Genomic DNA, 16312 nt, shown 5'->3' with positions numbered 1-16312 from the left:
CTTTTTAGTTGCGAGAGATTCCTTTTAGTTATTTTTTACTTTAATTTTGTTATTTTGGTTTCTATATTACTTTTTCTTTTCCTTGATTCTTCCGTCTCTACCAAGCAATGTCATGCATGATTAGTACAGAAAACAGAGTTCATATTTTATTTATATTATTTATTTTCTTTTCTTTCCACCACACACCCCAAATCAGGGGCTATACTTAAGACTTTTTTCATAATTAAAAGCCATAAACGTGGGCATAAAGGTAGGAAGGGTGAATATTTGGGTGAGAAGAAAAAATGCATGTGATATTCATCAGCAATTTTACCAATGGTATGAGGAAATAAATAAGTATTGGTGTGAAAAAAGACACGTTATGCAGAGTGGGTTTGTGTGATCTGAGAATGTCCCTCACAAGCATCCAGAAACAATAGTTTCATGTGACGAAATGGTCCAAAATGGTGTAATGTGCAAAAGCCTGTCACACTTCGTCTACCAAATATAACTGCACATTTGAATTCAATTTTGTATCACTCCTTGGACCCACTTTTCATTAGTAATATTCCATCGTCGTTGCTTACTTGGGAGCATGTCTATGCCACATCTCAAGCTTACGATTTTCAATATACTTTGTATCACTTTTCGTCTACTGTTCTTTTAGCCCTCTTTGCCTTATCCCAATTCTATTACTTGTCTTCAATGATTCAGTTAATCATATCTACTTCGATAACGGCAAGATCATATCGTGGGTGATGTAGAATATATGCATTTTTTTTACGTAAGATTAGACATGTGTTGAACCATGCTTAAGATCTTAATAAAGTTAAAGCGTGGCTAAGAATTGGATTATAGTAATATATAATAAGTTGAGTAGTGTCTTATTTGGCGTCATAGTTGGATTGTTAGGATATACTTTTCTCTGTTGAAGTCACAAGTGGTTTGGCCCACCAAGCCTGCTTCCCCATGTGATCATGCAAAGGATCTACGACTAATCTTCTTTTCGTCTCTTTTTCCATTAATCATATGCAATTATGATTCATGAATTTACTTACATGCTGCAGGCCCTGCCTGTGATCTCAACCCATATCCCTTTCCCTCTTCTCATGCTTCTCTCCCCCTTTCACTTTATTCAACTTCCTTTCATCCATTAGTGCCACCAATTCTCCTTCTTCACTGTCAAATTCCTGCTTTCTATTATTCTCTAACCTTCCCAGTCATTTCAAATTTCTCACTTCAGTTTTAAAATAATTTCAGTTCGTAGGTGGTGATGTAAATACATTTAGTCACGGCTTGGTTAGTCAAACTGTACCGACTGACCGGCAAAATTGATTTTCTGATCTTAAATTTGAACTGAATAATGTATAAAAGACTCAAATAAGCCTCATACTTTTTCTGTACAATATTTGTGGTAGATATCGTATAGATAAGATGAGTTTTCTGTATATAAATAGTTAAAAATTTTAATTTATAAATTGATTTTGTGAAATGTAAAATTTATATTTTATTATAATATCAGAGCTATTGACATAAAAGAGATATATTAGAAAAAAACATATTATTCAACTAAAAATAAAATAAATTTTTAATATATAAGTGAGTATAAATTTTATATTATAATTATTTTTTCATTCAAGGTATTATTTTTCGACAGTAATCTTGTTCGAAATAATGTCTGGTATTAAACGCTTTACATATTTAGAACATTGGTTTACGAAGTTACTAGATTCGAGTCTGATAAAATTTAAAAAGACTAGAATTAACGGTTTTTTTTTCTTGGAAATCTAAATTCAAGCTTACCATTGCCATATTTTTTAGAACTAAAAACGCACACACTTCTTTACTTGAAATTTAATTGACAACTACATCTGTCACAGAGAAAGTTGTGAAGAGATATAAAAAGGTTGGATAAATATGGTATGATTATGTCAAGAAGGTAAAAAACCGTATAGGGGGCAATTTTCAATTGTGCGACTTTCACTTTGTGAACTGTTTAACCATTTTCATTCATATAATGATTGCCGAAGACACAATCCACATTCCATAGCATAGGTGTGGATCTAGACTAATTATTCGAAAATCAAACCAACCTGGAAAGCACAATACCATATTCACCTATAGACTTTCTTTTGTCCACGTATGTACACACATATTCTTTTACATGTTCAGAATCTCCATTTTCCACAAGCTCTGGTGAAAAGATTTCAATTCCAAACCTTTGGAATTGCGCCAAAAACCTTATTCCCGGGACAGCTAGTCTAAAATTAGGAGCGTCTGCACTGTTAATACTAATATTTTTATTACAAGTTTGAAGGTTAGTATATTACATATGGATGTGTGATCGTGACATATACCAAATTAGCAACTAATTTTCCTTAACCGGTGCTAAAAGAATTCCATGGGGCTCGAGAAGTGGTGACATGTAATAGATGCTAGCAATGGCATCGTAGAGACCAACACCCCGATTCACCTAAACGTGCTTTTTTGGTCCATGATTCACGTAAATGTTAAATAAGCCACGTTGGAAGAAGGCAGCAGCTTTGGTACTCATTGATATATAGTGGCAGATTGAGTTTTGAAAAGGAGAACAAAGAAAAGGCTGGAAGTTGTCACTAGCCTTTCAGCAATGACCAAGAGACGAAAATTGCGACTGGTAGCTTCTCTCACATGTCCTTTTGCTTCCCTCTGAGAATGACTCAACCTCCAATGATTTCTCACTGTGATTGAGACATTGGGAGTTGCATGGACATGCTTCATGCTTTATGGCCTTAACTCTCATATCGCCAAGGCATTTTGTAGAAAGTAAGGAAGTTTGTCCATGTGTTGCGGATGGTGTGGTGTCTTTCGTTCACTTACAGAAATACAAGCAAATAATGCCACCGATCCCGAAAGAGAAAGACCAAGTACACCTCAACCATTGAACGTGCCACTATAAAGTTCTTTCTTCGAACAAGCCCACCAAACACCCCACCAAAAAAACATGCTGAATATGATGGAAAATGGACCATTATGGATCACCAGCACAACATAAATGCAAATTCTCAACTATGACGACAAGTACTATGTGGTTACATGATACCCGTATGTGAGAAATAAACGCCATCATAAATGGGTAACCATTACTGTATAAAGGCAGTGGGAAAAGTACTGCATGTTTTTATAAGGAAAATAGATTTGGCATTATGGCGAATGAGTCCAATTTCAAAAAGCGACCGATTTTTGAAAGACAGACAGTCAACACATCTGATTAAGCATCTAATTCAAGCACACTTTATTTGGAAGCAAAGGCGATTATTGAGCACAAGTATGAATCATAGAAACGGTTTTTCTTTTTCCTTTTTCAAATCATTTCATAGCTGGCGATGAAGGACCACCATACTCCTTACAAATGATTGACTAAAGCAATCATGAACTAGGCCCTATTAAGAGAAGAAAAAAAAGTTACTATTTTGGTTGCAACTGCATGATATTTTTTTACGTGCCATGATGTATAGAAAGATCTAGTTTGACCGGACAAGGAAAGCGCATCACAAGTTTGACGGAAAATCACAAATACAAATAGGGTACAAAAGTTCTGAAGTTCTGAAGACACCATACATTAAACAAATATGGTTTATTGGAAAATTCTTAGCTCTAAAGACAAATCTTCGTAATAATATATACAAAGTTGTAGCCTCTTGTGAAATGTGTCAAGGAATCTTGTTCAGTCGAGTTTTCTTCTGACTAGTCCTTTGAAAAAGTCAAAGCTGAAACACAGTAGAAAACAATTTTCAATTTCAATTGGTAATGATATCAGGTCATGCAATCACGTAATTTGAAACGTCAATTTCATTAATAAATGTGCCCGGTGAAATTTATCACTGTTTTTGATAACTACATGTGTGCTTCAAATTTCAAAAGCTCAAAGGCCTAAACTGTCGATTTTTTTTTCCAGAAGCGTTTTGGTCACAACTTAATCATGCAGATAGAAGAAAATGGTATTTTGTTCCATTACCTATTACCATCAGGGTGGAGCTCACACATTTGATTGTCATCACCGACAGCTAATAAATATCCAGATGATGTCAAACCCTACGCACACAATAATAGAAAAATTACTTTACAGCAATATGACAACTGAGTTAAGCCATCAAAATTACCATTGGAAATGGTTGACAGATAATTTTCATATATTACAATCTTCCACTTGATCTAACAATTTCGTTTCTGAAAATTACTAACCCTTTCCACTAAATAATTAATCCATAAATTATTCATTCTCAAGGTACAAATTTTAAGTGTTCTCTAAGAACGGTAGTTCAGGAAGAATAGTTTTCATCTGCCAAACCTGAATAGTTACGACGTGCTCGATCACTTTATCCCCATTCTTTTCTTGTACAACAACTCTCTGTCCACTGCACACAACATTTTTGAATATATAAATGACTGCACACCAATAAACCGTCCCACATTAATGCATAAAAAGGTTTTGTTTTTCCAATTAAAAGCTTAAACAAAATGATGAATACTACAATATGTTTAACACTTCATTTCAGCTGCTAACTAAAATGAATAAATGAGTTTAGCTGTTAGTGTTATCTAAAGCACAAACTTTAACACGGACACCAGGCTCAAGATAGATAAAGACATTTCAACACAATTAAAGTTAAAAATTACAAGACACCAAGACATACAGATATATAATCTAAAAATGGTAATCAAGATTTGTGTATTATATTAAACTTCCTACATAATTTCCATCACAAAAACATAGCGAGAGAGATTTTTTTATATATTTTACATTCTATGTCGACTTTTCTGATTTTCTTTTCAAAAAGTATAAATATTTTATTTTCTTACAATACTAATGTTCTCAAAGTTTCCATCCCGAGGTATGTGTTGGCTGATGAGTTCAAGCTGAAAGAAAATAATACAAGTGGACCCTGGGAGTGTCAAACACACGTCATGTAAGTGTTAGGCAAGTGCTGATGCAGTAATGTCTTGCGTCTCAAACAAGAAGAGTGTTTCTGCTTTATGATCAGTATTATGACAATGTTACGGATTCCGATTCACACCTTCGTGATTAAAATTTCCACAAAGTATCAAGAGTAAAAGGAAGTAAAACTTAAGTTTATGATGGTGATTAATTGCTAGTTCTAGTGATTTGAATTTCAAAGCAAAAGGATAAGAACAAAATGATGATAAAGAAGATAAATAGAGACATTTTATTCTTTTTTTCTGGGGGGACAGGTAGCAAATAAGAATTGAAGACCAAAAGTGACGAAATACAGAAAATAGAATGAATGCAGAGGTCCCTCATAATTCTATTGTGTAAAAAATAGTACTCTTGGACAAAGAATCATCAGAACTTCTATTTAAAGCTAAGGTGCAGTGGAGTCAAGGGCACTCTTCTATGTATAAATATTAATGATAATGACTTCAAGCTAATTATGCAGCCACACACAATGGAAACTAATTCACTGAATGCTAGGCTAATCACTAAACTTTCTTCAAAAAAATAGTCTACAGAGTAACGATGATTCTCTGATTTTACCAAAGGCAGAGAAACAGGGAATTCAATCACCTAGTTGTTAGCATATTTCAATTTTGCTACCCTAACTTGTCCTTCAACTTTATCCATGCCAACAAGCATCACATTATTTGTCTTATAACTCAAGGCATTGCCAAAACAAAGATTCAAAGGCAATTACCAGAAAACCAGCCAATTCTCTCCTAAGTCTTGCAATGAATCCTTGCCAATAAAATAAAATAAATCAAAACTACAGGTGAGAATTTTTAAATTAAGTCACCTGTGCAACCATGTCTTAATATAGAGCTCCTCTAGGGTCTGAAATCCTGCATTTAACAAGATTTTTCAATCTCAATATTACCTAACTAATAATCAAAATATTCGGTAATGTAGAATAATGGGTGCTTAAAATACGGTAAGTTGAAGAAAAGTCTAAAGTCAGGAAACAGAGTAATGGCATTATTTTAACTTGAAAAACACTGTTTTGATTGTTTATTTTATTTTATGTTATGTTATTTTGTTTTAATAAATGCCTATTTCCTCTTCCATGGATGTATGTGAGATCACATAGGAAACATTAAAGTGGTCCATCAATTAAAAGCGCCATTAGTTTTAGAATAGATCTTCACTGATAATGTTTTGTGAGTGTCTATCTCCCTTTTCATAGACATTCCCCAGAGACAGTCACATGAAAATCTAAGATGGAGGGATCCATTCTCATTAGTTTTGTTCTTCTAGGAGTCAATTTGATGTCACTTCAATAATGAATTTGTTGGCATAAGTTGCATTGAATTTGATGCATTTGTAAATGAAAAACAAACCTAAGGAAACCTTAGGATCATGTCGGGCCTAACTCTCTATGACATGGGTACAATCCATTAAAAGAAACAGTAAATCTTCAAAAAGGGGAAAAAATACCCAGACAAAAGAAAAATAGAGGCTCATGGAGTTCTGCACTTGCAATGGTAAACCAGTAAATACTTCTCAACTATATGCATCACTGTTGCATCCTATTCCCTATATATTACTCTCTTATCTCTTGTCTGTTTCTCTTCTTTCCCACAATATAAATTTCCACAACTTTCTTCCCTTCATATGACTTGTAGTTTGATTAATTTGGATATAGAAAGGATAGACTTAGAAGTATAATCCATTGTGATCGGTGCACAAGGATGATAAGCATAATTCAAGAAGTTGATTCAGATTGGTTAAATTATTTTATTCATCCATGGGTTTTTCAGAGAAAGAGCATGATAGAGGAATGAAAACAGGCACAAGATATTTACACAATAACCAGAATTGAGGTAAGATTTCAGAATTCAGATATGAAACCAAAAAGCAATATCAAACAAATCACTTAACTAGTACAGTACCTTGATTCACAAATAAACCATAAAACTCCTCAAATTTGTTAAAAAAGGCTGCTAGAATATCTTCTCTTTGAAATTGGTAAGCTCCTGTAGACAACTCTTTTAGAACTGTATTTAAGGACGTTGTTGGCTTCTCATTAATAACATTCAAGCCTATTCCTGTGAACACATGAGATTTGTTATGATCATCTTCATGAGCCTAAACTTTAAAATCATTTTACTCTTATCCAAATGACATTAAGGAAAATCAAATTCTCCACAGAAAACAAGGATTTCAATAGACAAAGTCAACTATTTAAGTACACGAGACAGAAGTTCAATCGGTCAATACTAGTCAAGAATAATTTATTACCTGCAGTAACGTTGAACTTCTTTGATTTATATGTCGAGGTGCAAAGAATGCCTCCAACTTTAGAGCCATTTAAGTAAAGATCATTTGGCCACTTGATTTTAACATCTATGCTGGGTAACCCCTGGAATGGAAAGTGTTGGAATAAAACGTATCTAAGTGCGCACACAATCCCAAACAATTGGATAACTTATTAACATTGTGACAAATCATGCACGTTGATTTGGAATACCGCCAAAAACAAAGTAAACAATATTCTTACTGCTGTTATTGGCAGAATAACATAAAGCACCATCAGACATCAGTCTCCACAAAAGAATTAAAATTTTCAGTTTATTTAGTCAATAACATCTGCACATTTGTTTGTGCAAACATAAAATAAACCTACTTAAATTTTTTAACCTTGCTACAACATTCCCTTATCAAATTCACTACCAAGCCAGGTGTCAAGTCAGTACTTCGAAAGTAAACCACTTACATTTTTGTAACAGATATCCTTCACTGCCTCTGTCATAGCAAGGGAAACCACATACTGAACTAAAGGAACGACTCGTCCATCCTCCATTTGCAAAGTAAAAGAAAACATAAGGCAACCCGATGGAGATTCCCAGACATTCTTAGACCGACCTGAGAATTTAAGCGCTCAGGGCAGCTTTGACTTTAACTAAAATAGAAGTTGAAAATGACAGATAATCACACACAACAACACTAAATGTCGTATAAATATCAAACCTCGTCCCTTGGTCTGAACATCAGCGACACAAACTGAACCAATGGGAAGCTCACAAAAGTTTCTGAACAAAATAAGAGTGCCAGATTTAGGAAAATAAGATCTTATAAATGAATATGGATGATTAGAAAATGCGAAAAAAGAAGATGACAATACATTATTTTAGGCACAAAAAAGTCATTTTTCTGCTGCCAAAGCATTGTCTAAAACACCGAACAAAAGACTAAAACTGCAAAACATACTGTGAAACGATATCTTGTGTTGAAGTTAACTGAGGGGACCAGATGAGAAGCCTGCCAAATTGATTGGTGGAAAGAGAATCCATAAAGGAGTGAATTTTAAAAGACCGTTGCATAACAGCTTTATCTAGCTGCGAATGCAAAACGAGGGAGTATTCTCCATTCTCGGGGAGCTTGAGAGTGTTACTGGTTTTTATAGCTTTGGCAGTTTCATTCTCTGCCAATGATTTCCCACACAAAACCAGCAAACTGCAGTCCAAAGCTGATTAAAAACGGAGACACAACAATTTCACTTTCAATATTCAGGCTTTACACGATGAAATTGTTAAGTGACAAGCGAATTAGTTAACTGATGATTGAACCTTGAACATAAACTACCATAACCCTTGAAGACCGAACCTGAAGACGCCATGAACGAAGATGTCGAAAAGCGGTGGTTGTAGAGCCTTCTTGTGGTGGCTGATAGCAACGACGCTGTCCACGAAGGGTTGCGCAACAGCATCAACGTTTCTTCTGATTTCAAAAAGCGTTACCCCAAGTCGGAAAAAACAAGGTGGTTCCTCTTCTATGACCGGTTGCAACTGCATGTTTCTGTTTTTTGCATTTCAGTCATCAAAACTTATGAAAATTGCAAGAATCCAACGTTCCCTCTATTACTGGATAAAATTAATCAATTGTTCAGAATTTTTTTAAGACTATTTCTTACATATAATATTGAAATATTGTATATATACACATATAGGACCTTTTATAAAATTTCACAAACGAAATATAGTAAATAGTCATTCTAATTTTTAAAAATATTATATTGTTGAGTTGAATTTAGAAAATCTGTAACTAAGAAATATTTAATAAATTATTGTATGTTTGCGCTCTCCTTTTATAAATAGTTATATTCAAAATTTTCAATAACTTTCAACTTACTAAAACACTCAAATTTCATCCCTAAACTTTTTTCTCTTTATATTTTGCACTTTTACAGACAAATAATAAAAATAAAACAATAACATTGTTTATTTTTTTTTAAATTGTTTATCTTACCTGCTAGACTCTCTGGTTTATAAAAGAGAAAGAGAAAGAGCTATTTAAGTTATCAATAAGTAGTTTTAACACTGAGACATTCTAACAGTGGGAGTCGATACCAACTATAATTTAACTATATATATATATATATATATATATATATATATATATTTTTTTTTTTTTTTTTTAATTCTTTAAAACATTTTTTAAAAGATAAAATCATAACAAAATTTTATACTTACGTAAAAACATTATGTTAAATTTAATAATTAATTCTAACTATGATATCACAACAAATTTTAGAAACATTGACACTCAACCATTTTTTTTTTTATGAAAATGAAATATAGAAAAATGATCATAAAAATGAATTGTTGTTCCCTTTAAACCTCAATTTGGGAACTTGTTTTGGTGTATTCAATAATCTCCCTTACTTAGAAATTGAGACCAATGACAATTTAAATATATGTTTCTTCTTCAATTTTTTAAAACAATTTAAGGTAAAACCATAATAAAGCTTTAAGTTTCAAAACGAATAATATTTTGCATGTAATAATGGATCATAATAATGTTATATCAACAAATTTAAGGTGGTCAAAACATTTGTTTCGAGTATGTTGAGTAGTCTCCCACTTAGGATTTGATGTAAGAATAATTTAAATACACAGTTTTTCTTCAATGACAAAATTATGACAAAGTTTTGAGCTTAAAAACAGACAAGATCTCAAATGTGAAAATTAATCATATGGATACTATTTCAATAGAGTTAAGGTTGAAACATTGACATAATTTGTGAGAATGAAAACGAAGTCCTAAACATGAACCCTCGTTTCTTTAGCCTTCAATCAGGGGGAATGGAAAAGTGGTTTCAAAGACAAATACTCGTTCCACTTAGACCTTAAATGATGGATGTTAAACTGATTTTTGTTGCCTAAAATCAGAACAAACTAAGTTTCCCCACTAATGAAGTATAGGGACAACCTAGGTATCAATCCAAAGACTCGGCTAAAATTAAGCCTAAAGTGTAGAATTAAATCTTGTATTTATTTAACACCTAATTAACTACTAATGCAAGTTGGGGAAATGAAATATGAACAGTGAAATTGAAGAGAAAAGAATGAAGGAATTAAATCTGTATAAAAGAAAAAAAATGAAGAAAGAAAATGTAACTTGAAATAAAAGAAAAGCAATGAGAATAGACTCTAAACTACCTAAACAGAAATAGAAATGAAACTACTATGAGAACTTAAATGCAACTAAAATGATCTTAAACTAATGAGCATTATTACTGTCTAATAACAAAATCTAAAGATTATCACTGCAATAGGTAAATGATGCAAGAAAACAAGAAAATAAACCTAACTAACAGTGCAAAGAAACAGAATAGAAACACAAAACCGATTTGAATCATCTCTGACTCGAGAAGACATCTCGAAAATGTATGCTCACTGTGGAGTCATTCAATTCCAAAAGGAACCAAAGAATTTCAGAGTTACAGAATCCAAATCATTTTCTCAACACATAACAAGTACAGAAATCAAAAACAAAGAATAAAATCGAGACATAAACAAGAACAAAACAAAAACACAAAACTCAACTTTATTAACATGAAAAGGAAATTTTACACACTACCGGAATTCACCAAAACTCTCGCGGCCTGTCACCCTCGCGATCGTCTCGGCGAAATTAATATCTCTACTCTAAGAAAAGCGAAAAAACCCTAATCTACAGAGCGTCTAAAAATGTATCTCAAAAGTATATGAAGAAGTGTTCTCTCTATCTCTTATTTACACGGTGAAAAACCCCTTTATATAGGGTTGGAGAACGAAAAGAGAAAAGAAAGGGGGAAAAAAATGGGAGAGGGGAAACCTTGCTTTGACGCTTTGAGCTTCTCTGATCAGACGGCTAGCCTTCATTTCGCTCCACAGCCCTCCGATCACCTTCTTCGGTCAGGTCCGGTCAGAGTTGTAAGCTTCTTCTTCTGTCCTAGCTCGAAGGTTCTACTCTCTTCTAAATGAATGTGCTTGAGAGAATGTAATTTTCTCAAATGAGCTGCTCTGCAACGACTCCCAAAAGCTGCCTCCATTGAAACTCACCGTTTCACTTAAGCCCATACCAGCATTGGCAGCCCAATTATCCAATCAGCAGTAGTCTTCCAATTGCAGCACCATTGTAGCAGGCCAGCGTTGCCTTCAATTTCACCTGCAGCAGCTTGATGTTAAAATAGTGGCCCAAATTCAATCCAGCACCTCATTTCAATTCAACACCTCCCAATCAACTTCTATTATGGCCCAAATGTTGGCCCAATCTGTAAAAAAAATCAAACAGCAATTAAGAAAAAGAAGAGAAATTATGCAATTAAAACAAAACATTTTTATTGAAAGAATTTCAGAAAAATACTAATTTCCTAATTATTAACAAAAGCTAAAAATTACACCTAAAAACCTCTTTTTAACTAGAATTTTATAAAACTAAAGAATTAAGAGAAAAACATAAAACTAGCCTAATTCTAAGAAATTAAAAACTAAAGAAATCTAAGAAATGATTTTTAACAGAGAAAAATATGTAAATCTAGAGTGTTATCAATGGATTTGTTCTAATACCATTAAATACTCTCACATTGTTCAAAAGATTAAGGTCAGTGACAATTTTTAGATATAAATTTCTTATTCAAATCTTTGAATTGTCTTTTTAAGACAAAACCACGATAGAATTATAAATTTCAAAGGAAACAATATCTCAAATAGGATAATTGATACTATAGATGTTAACTCAACATGTTTAAGATAAAAATAATTTGAGTGAATCTTCCTACACCTCCCTCACCTCATCCTGCACCCCCAAATTTACCTATTTACCCTTCATTTAATAAAAAGTCAAAACGATAATTAATAAATTAAATTTTTTTAACCCCCAACCATTTTTCTAACTCCCAACCACAAGCACAAAAATATTCCTTCTTTATAAACCCTGAGGTCCCTTAGGTGCACTGTTCTTGGTTTTTCACTGTAGCAAGTAATTTTTGGTTTACTACATTGTAATTGGATTGAATTGTAAGATTTGGAGATACAGCGTGACGGCAGGAGGAAGAGGAAGAAGACACTGTGCGCCGGGTACGCAACCGCACTTCGAGGTGCGGAAAGACTCAGCCGCACTTCGAAGTGCGTTTTTTATTATGGGGCCGCACTTTGAAGTGCGGTTTGTGATATCTTTTTTTTTTATTTTGCATGCTTTTGTTTAATTTTTTCTTGTTTTGTTTGTTTGATGCAATTTTTTTATTTAATGTTTTTTTAATTATATTAGTACAATGCTGGGGTGGTGGTGATAGTGCTGGGTTTTGGGAGATTTATATGCTGTGAGCGAGAGAGGAAGAAGACAGTGTGAGGTTTGGGTAGAGGAATCTGGTAACCGCACTTGGAGGTGCGGAAAGCAGTGGCCGCACTTCGAAGTGCGTTTTTCATTTTGTAGCCGCACTTTGAAGTGCGGTTAGTGATATGTAATTTTAATTTTTTTTTATGCATGGTTTTTTTTTTGTTTAATTTTTTTTTGTAGTTAAATTCCTGCAATCCTTTTTTTACATGTTTTTTTATGTTTTTTTATTATGTTATTATTTTTAATTTAAATATATAGTTTTATGTTATGATTATTTATTTTAAATTTTTTTTTCATGGATTATGGTTAGTCATTACGGAGTGATTAGGGAGTGTATTTAGGTTATATGAATTTTTAATAATATTTAGGTTATATGAATTTTTTATTAGGGAGTGTTTTTGAATTTTTTATTTGTAATTTAATAAATCTTTAAATTTTAATATTTATTGTAGGTCATATTTAATTATATGAGATGGATAACTATCCATATTTGGATTCTGAAGACTATCAGGTGACCGTGGTATGTTCTGTTGAAAACCAAATTGACGCAACACGCGTTCAGGTAGATGTCGATGAATCATGTCGCCTAATCGGATCCATCCGGAGTACATAATTATGGCAATCAATGGACATGTACGTCTGTGCGAAAGGTATGGATTCCAGATAACTACATCATAAGTGAGGGCATCCAGAAATGTTCGGCCCTCTGTCAAACTCCAACCCACCCTCGGGGGTATGTATCGTGAAGCACGTGGATCAAGTTCTGTGTACCTCTCAGACACTTGCCTCCTTCCCATTGTAGGAAAGTGCTCATATATCCAACTCTACAAAAAAACATTACTTCAATCGTGGGTTTCATTGTCAAACAATATTAAAATAAACTTAGAAGATGGTAATGTACCTGTAGAAGAGTGGAATATCCAGCTATTTGTTTGATCTCATAGAAGCTAGCATCTCCTAGCTGCTCATATGTATGTACAAGTGCTGCTGCTCCCCAAGCATATCTTGAACAAGCATTCAAGTCTCGCAAGAGAAGGAGATACGATACCTTAATTAGAGTCGCACTCTTATTCGTAAAAATTGTGCATCCAAGCAGATGCAACAAGTACGCCCGAGCAGCACACTCCCAACGCTCCTGCTGGATGCACTCCTGGTAAACCTCGCGTAGCCAGCTGAGCCTAACTTTTGGACCACGTGACTGTTTCATCTCAGCTGAAGCTTTATCGTGGTCCACACCAAGCAACTCCATGATATGAGATCGAGCCTCATCATACTCTAACTCCTCAACCTCACAAAATTGTCCCATGATGGGTAGGTGGAGCAAATTCATAACGTCATCTAATGTGACAGTCATCTCACCTATCGGTAGGTGGAAAGTATTAGTCTCTATGTGCCACCTCTCCGAAAGGGCAACGATCAATCCATGATCGGCATACTCGTATGAGAGGTTTACTAAACAACCCAACCCCGACATGGAGATATAAGGCTCAATGGCCTCATGATACATTCCAAAATGCTTCAATTTTTTGCCATGGGTGACAACCTTTATCCCCCTTCGATCCTGAATACAAACATAATTATATAAAAAAAATGTAACATTTATTAAACAATTAAAATTTAGATTGATGACTAACCCGCCCTTGCCATATGGCAAATGCAACATGCTGGGTATAGTGAGTAAGTAAGGAGGTGTCATGTGGACCTCTTGGGAATCCATCATCTTCAGCTTCGTCTTCATCTTCATCTTCACCTTCACCTTCATGTTCTTCTTCATTACAGTCATGCTGCTGAATATCCTCCTCTTCAACGTAATCATCTTGACTATGTCCATGCTGTAATAACTCTTCCTGCTCCTCATTATCATGCTCATGAATAACGTCCACGCGATATTCTTCTACTCGTCTTCTACGAGCAGATGTCGTAGGTCGTCTTCTTTCATCTGATGGCTCACTATGAGAGGATGAAGCCTCACCATGATATCCACCTCTAGTTTTAACCATATCTATTAACCAATTATATTATTAACATATTATATATATAAAAAAATAATTAATAATGTAATAAAAAATATTCAAACAAATAAATAATAATATAAAAATCTAAAAAAATTACATATATAATAATTAAATTATTACAAAAAATTCCAAATTAATAATTATTATTTATTTCAATAAACAATTTAATTATTATTTTAATTTAAAAAAAAATAAAAAATAAAAAAAAATTAAATATACGAAAATAAGAGAGTCACCACATAAATACTTTATATTTCTATATTATTTTGATACCTAGTATAAAAAAAATCTTTTTAAGTAATATAAAAAGCCCATTTTACATTAGTATCTACTGGTTCACATTAGTATCTACTACATATTAGTATCTACTACATTAGTATCTACTGTGTATAGTGTCAATAACCATTTTAAATTAGTATCTACTAGTATAAAAAAATCATTTTACATTAGCATCTAAATAAAAACACTTCAATATGAAAACATTTCAAAAAAAATATAAACAATTCAAAAAAAAATATCATAACCATGGCAACAAGACGAACAGATCAAAAGATTTTTTCAACCACAGATTCAATTCAAATTCAAATGAAGAAACAGTCAAATTCAAATGAAGAAACAGTGTCAAACTGCAGATCACATATATTATCTATATTTAATTAAAAAACTAAGTCTGAAAACGCCATTTTTTAAATCCGCTCTCTGTTTTCTCTTTGCCGCAGATCGAAGTCCGGTTCTGTGCTCCGGTTATACGTTTGCCGCAGATCGAACTGCGGTTTCTGCTTACTGCGTTAATCCTTGCCGCACTTCCAACTGCGGCTCTGATCCTTTCCGCACTTCCAACTGCGGCGTGCACCTCCAGCGAGCTCCGATCCGTTCACGACCCACGAACCCAATCACGATCCACGAACCCAACCAAGCACATAACAGGAAACAAATATATTACATGATGGAAGCTACTAACCTGGACGCCAGCGAGGAACGCGAGCAAAGCAGCGTCGAATGCCAGAGACAGAGGACGGAGAGAAAAAAGAGGGAGGAAGGAGGGAGTGTAGGTCTAGGGTTTTACTGAGATGCGGCAGGGAGTGAGATGCGGCAGGGGAAGAAGAAGATGAGTTAAAGTTTTAGGATTTCAAATTTTATTAACCTTTTTAAACAATTTTTTTCTCTCTCCTCGTTGACTGTGAAAGGGCACACTTGGAATTATAATTTTTTTTGGAGGTGTAGGATGAGGGTGGTGAGGTGCAGGAGAATGACTCAAAGAATTTTATAGACCAATTCAAAGATGACTTTGAACCCAAATTAAATGTGTTCAATCCATCTTTTTTGTCATAAATTGACTTGTATAATATGATTATACGATTAAATGATCATAGTCAACAAATGTAAAAGAAATACTTAAAGAAGATTTAATATTTGGATTTCATAAATTTTGTGAACCTATGAGCATATTGCAGTAGTGGTACAAACCATGAAGATAAGTCCTTGGGCATGTTTTATCTCTAAAATATCATCGGATCTATTGCTGTATAAATATTCGCAAGCTTATATCTTTAAAGTTTGAGATAACTTTATTTATCTTCTTTACAATAAAATTATTTAGGATATTCATAATTTGATGATTTTTTTAACTCAATCTTATCGATCTAAGCTTATATTTGTCAATTTCTTTGGAAAAAAAAATCTAATTCGCTTATATATATATATATATATATATATAATTTAT

At 33.5% G+C, this 16312-nt stretch overlaps 1 protein-coding gene across 4 annotated transcripts; it reads right to left on the bottom strand.

The window, feature by feature from the left end:
- Positions 1–3289: 3289 nt before the first annotated feature.
- LOC124845440 (biotin--protein ligase 1, chloroplastic-like) lies at positions 3290–8752 on the bottom strand. Of its 4 annotated transcripts, none has more exons than XM_088106884.1 (10): positions 8558–8745; positions 8183–8441; positions 7943–8004; positions 7689–7837; positions 7214–7334; positions 6865–7020; positions 5772–5817; positions 4310–4376; positions 3977–4053; positions 3290–3728 (listed from the first exon to the last, which is right to left on the bottom strand). In XM_088106884.1, the coding sequence occupies exons 1-10, from the start codon at positions 8679–8681 to the stop codon at positions 3686–3688; spliced, it is 1104 nt and encodes a 367-aa protein (XP_087963010.1). In that variant the 5' UTR covers positions 8682–8745; the 3' UTR covers positions 3290–3685. The 4 variants fall into 4 exon arrangements, 3 of the variants coding, with proteins under 3 accessions (XP_087963010.1, XP_047178494.1, XP_087963011.1); XM_047322538.2 differs by having other exon boundaries at positions 8579–8742; XM_088106885.1 differs by having other exon boundaries at positions 8542–8675.
- Between the last annotated feature and the right edge of the window lie 7560 nt (positions 8753–16312).

This window comes from Vigna umbellata, chromosome 2 (genome assembly GCF_029865625.1).
Source record: "Vigna umbellata cultivar VRB3 chromosome 2, Vumbellata_1.0, whole genome shotgun sequence".
NCBI lineage: Eukaryota > Viridiplantae > Streptophyta > Magnoliopsida > Fabales > Fabaceae > Vigna > Vigna umbellata.
Note: the sequence above shows the minus strand (reverse complement) of the source record. Positions and strands in the feature narration are given on the sequence as shown.

What these genes read in the sequence shown, in the direction of transcription:
- LOC124845440 (XM_088106884.1), bottom strand. Translation starts at nt 8,681, where the DNA reads ATGCTGTTGCGCAACCCTTCGTGGACAGCGTCGTTGCTATCAGCCACC. An exon ending in TGGTTTATTTGTGAATCAAG is followed by an intron (nt 5,818 to 6,864) that starts GTACTGTACTAG and finishes TGTTAAATGCAG; the next exon opens with GATTTCAGACCCTAGAGGAG. An exon ending in AGCACGTCGTAACTATTCAG is followed by an intron (nt 4,054 to 4,309) that starts GTTTGGCAGATG and finishes TTGTGTGCGTAG; the next exon opens with GGTTTGACATCATCTGGATA.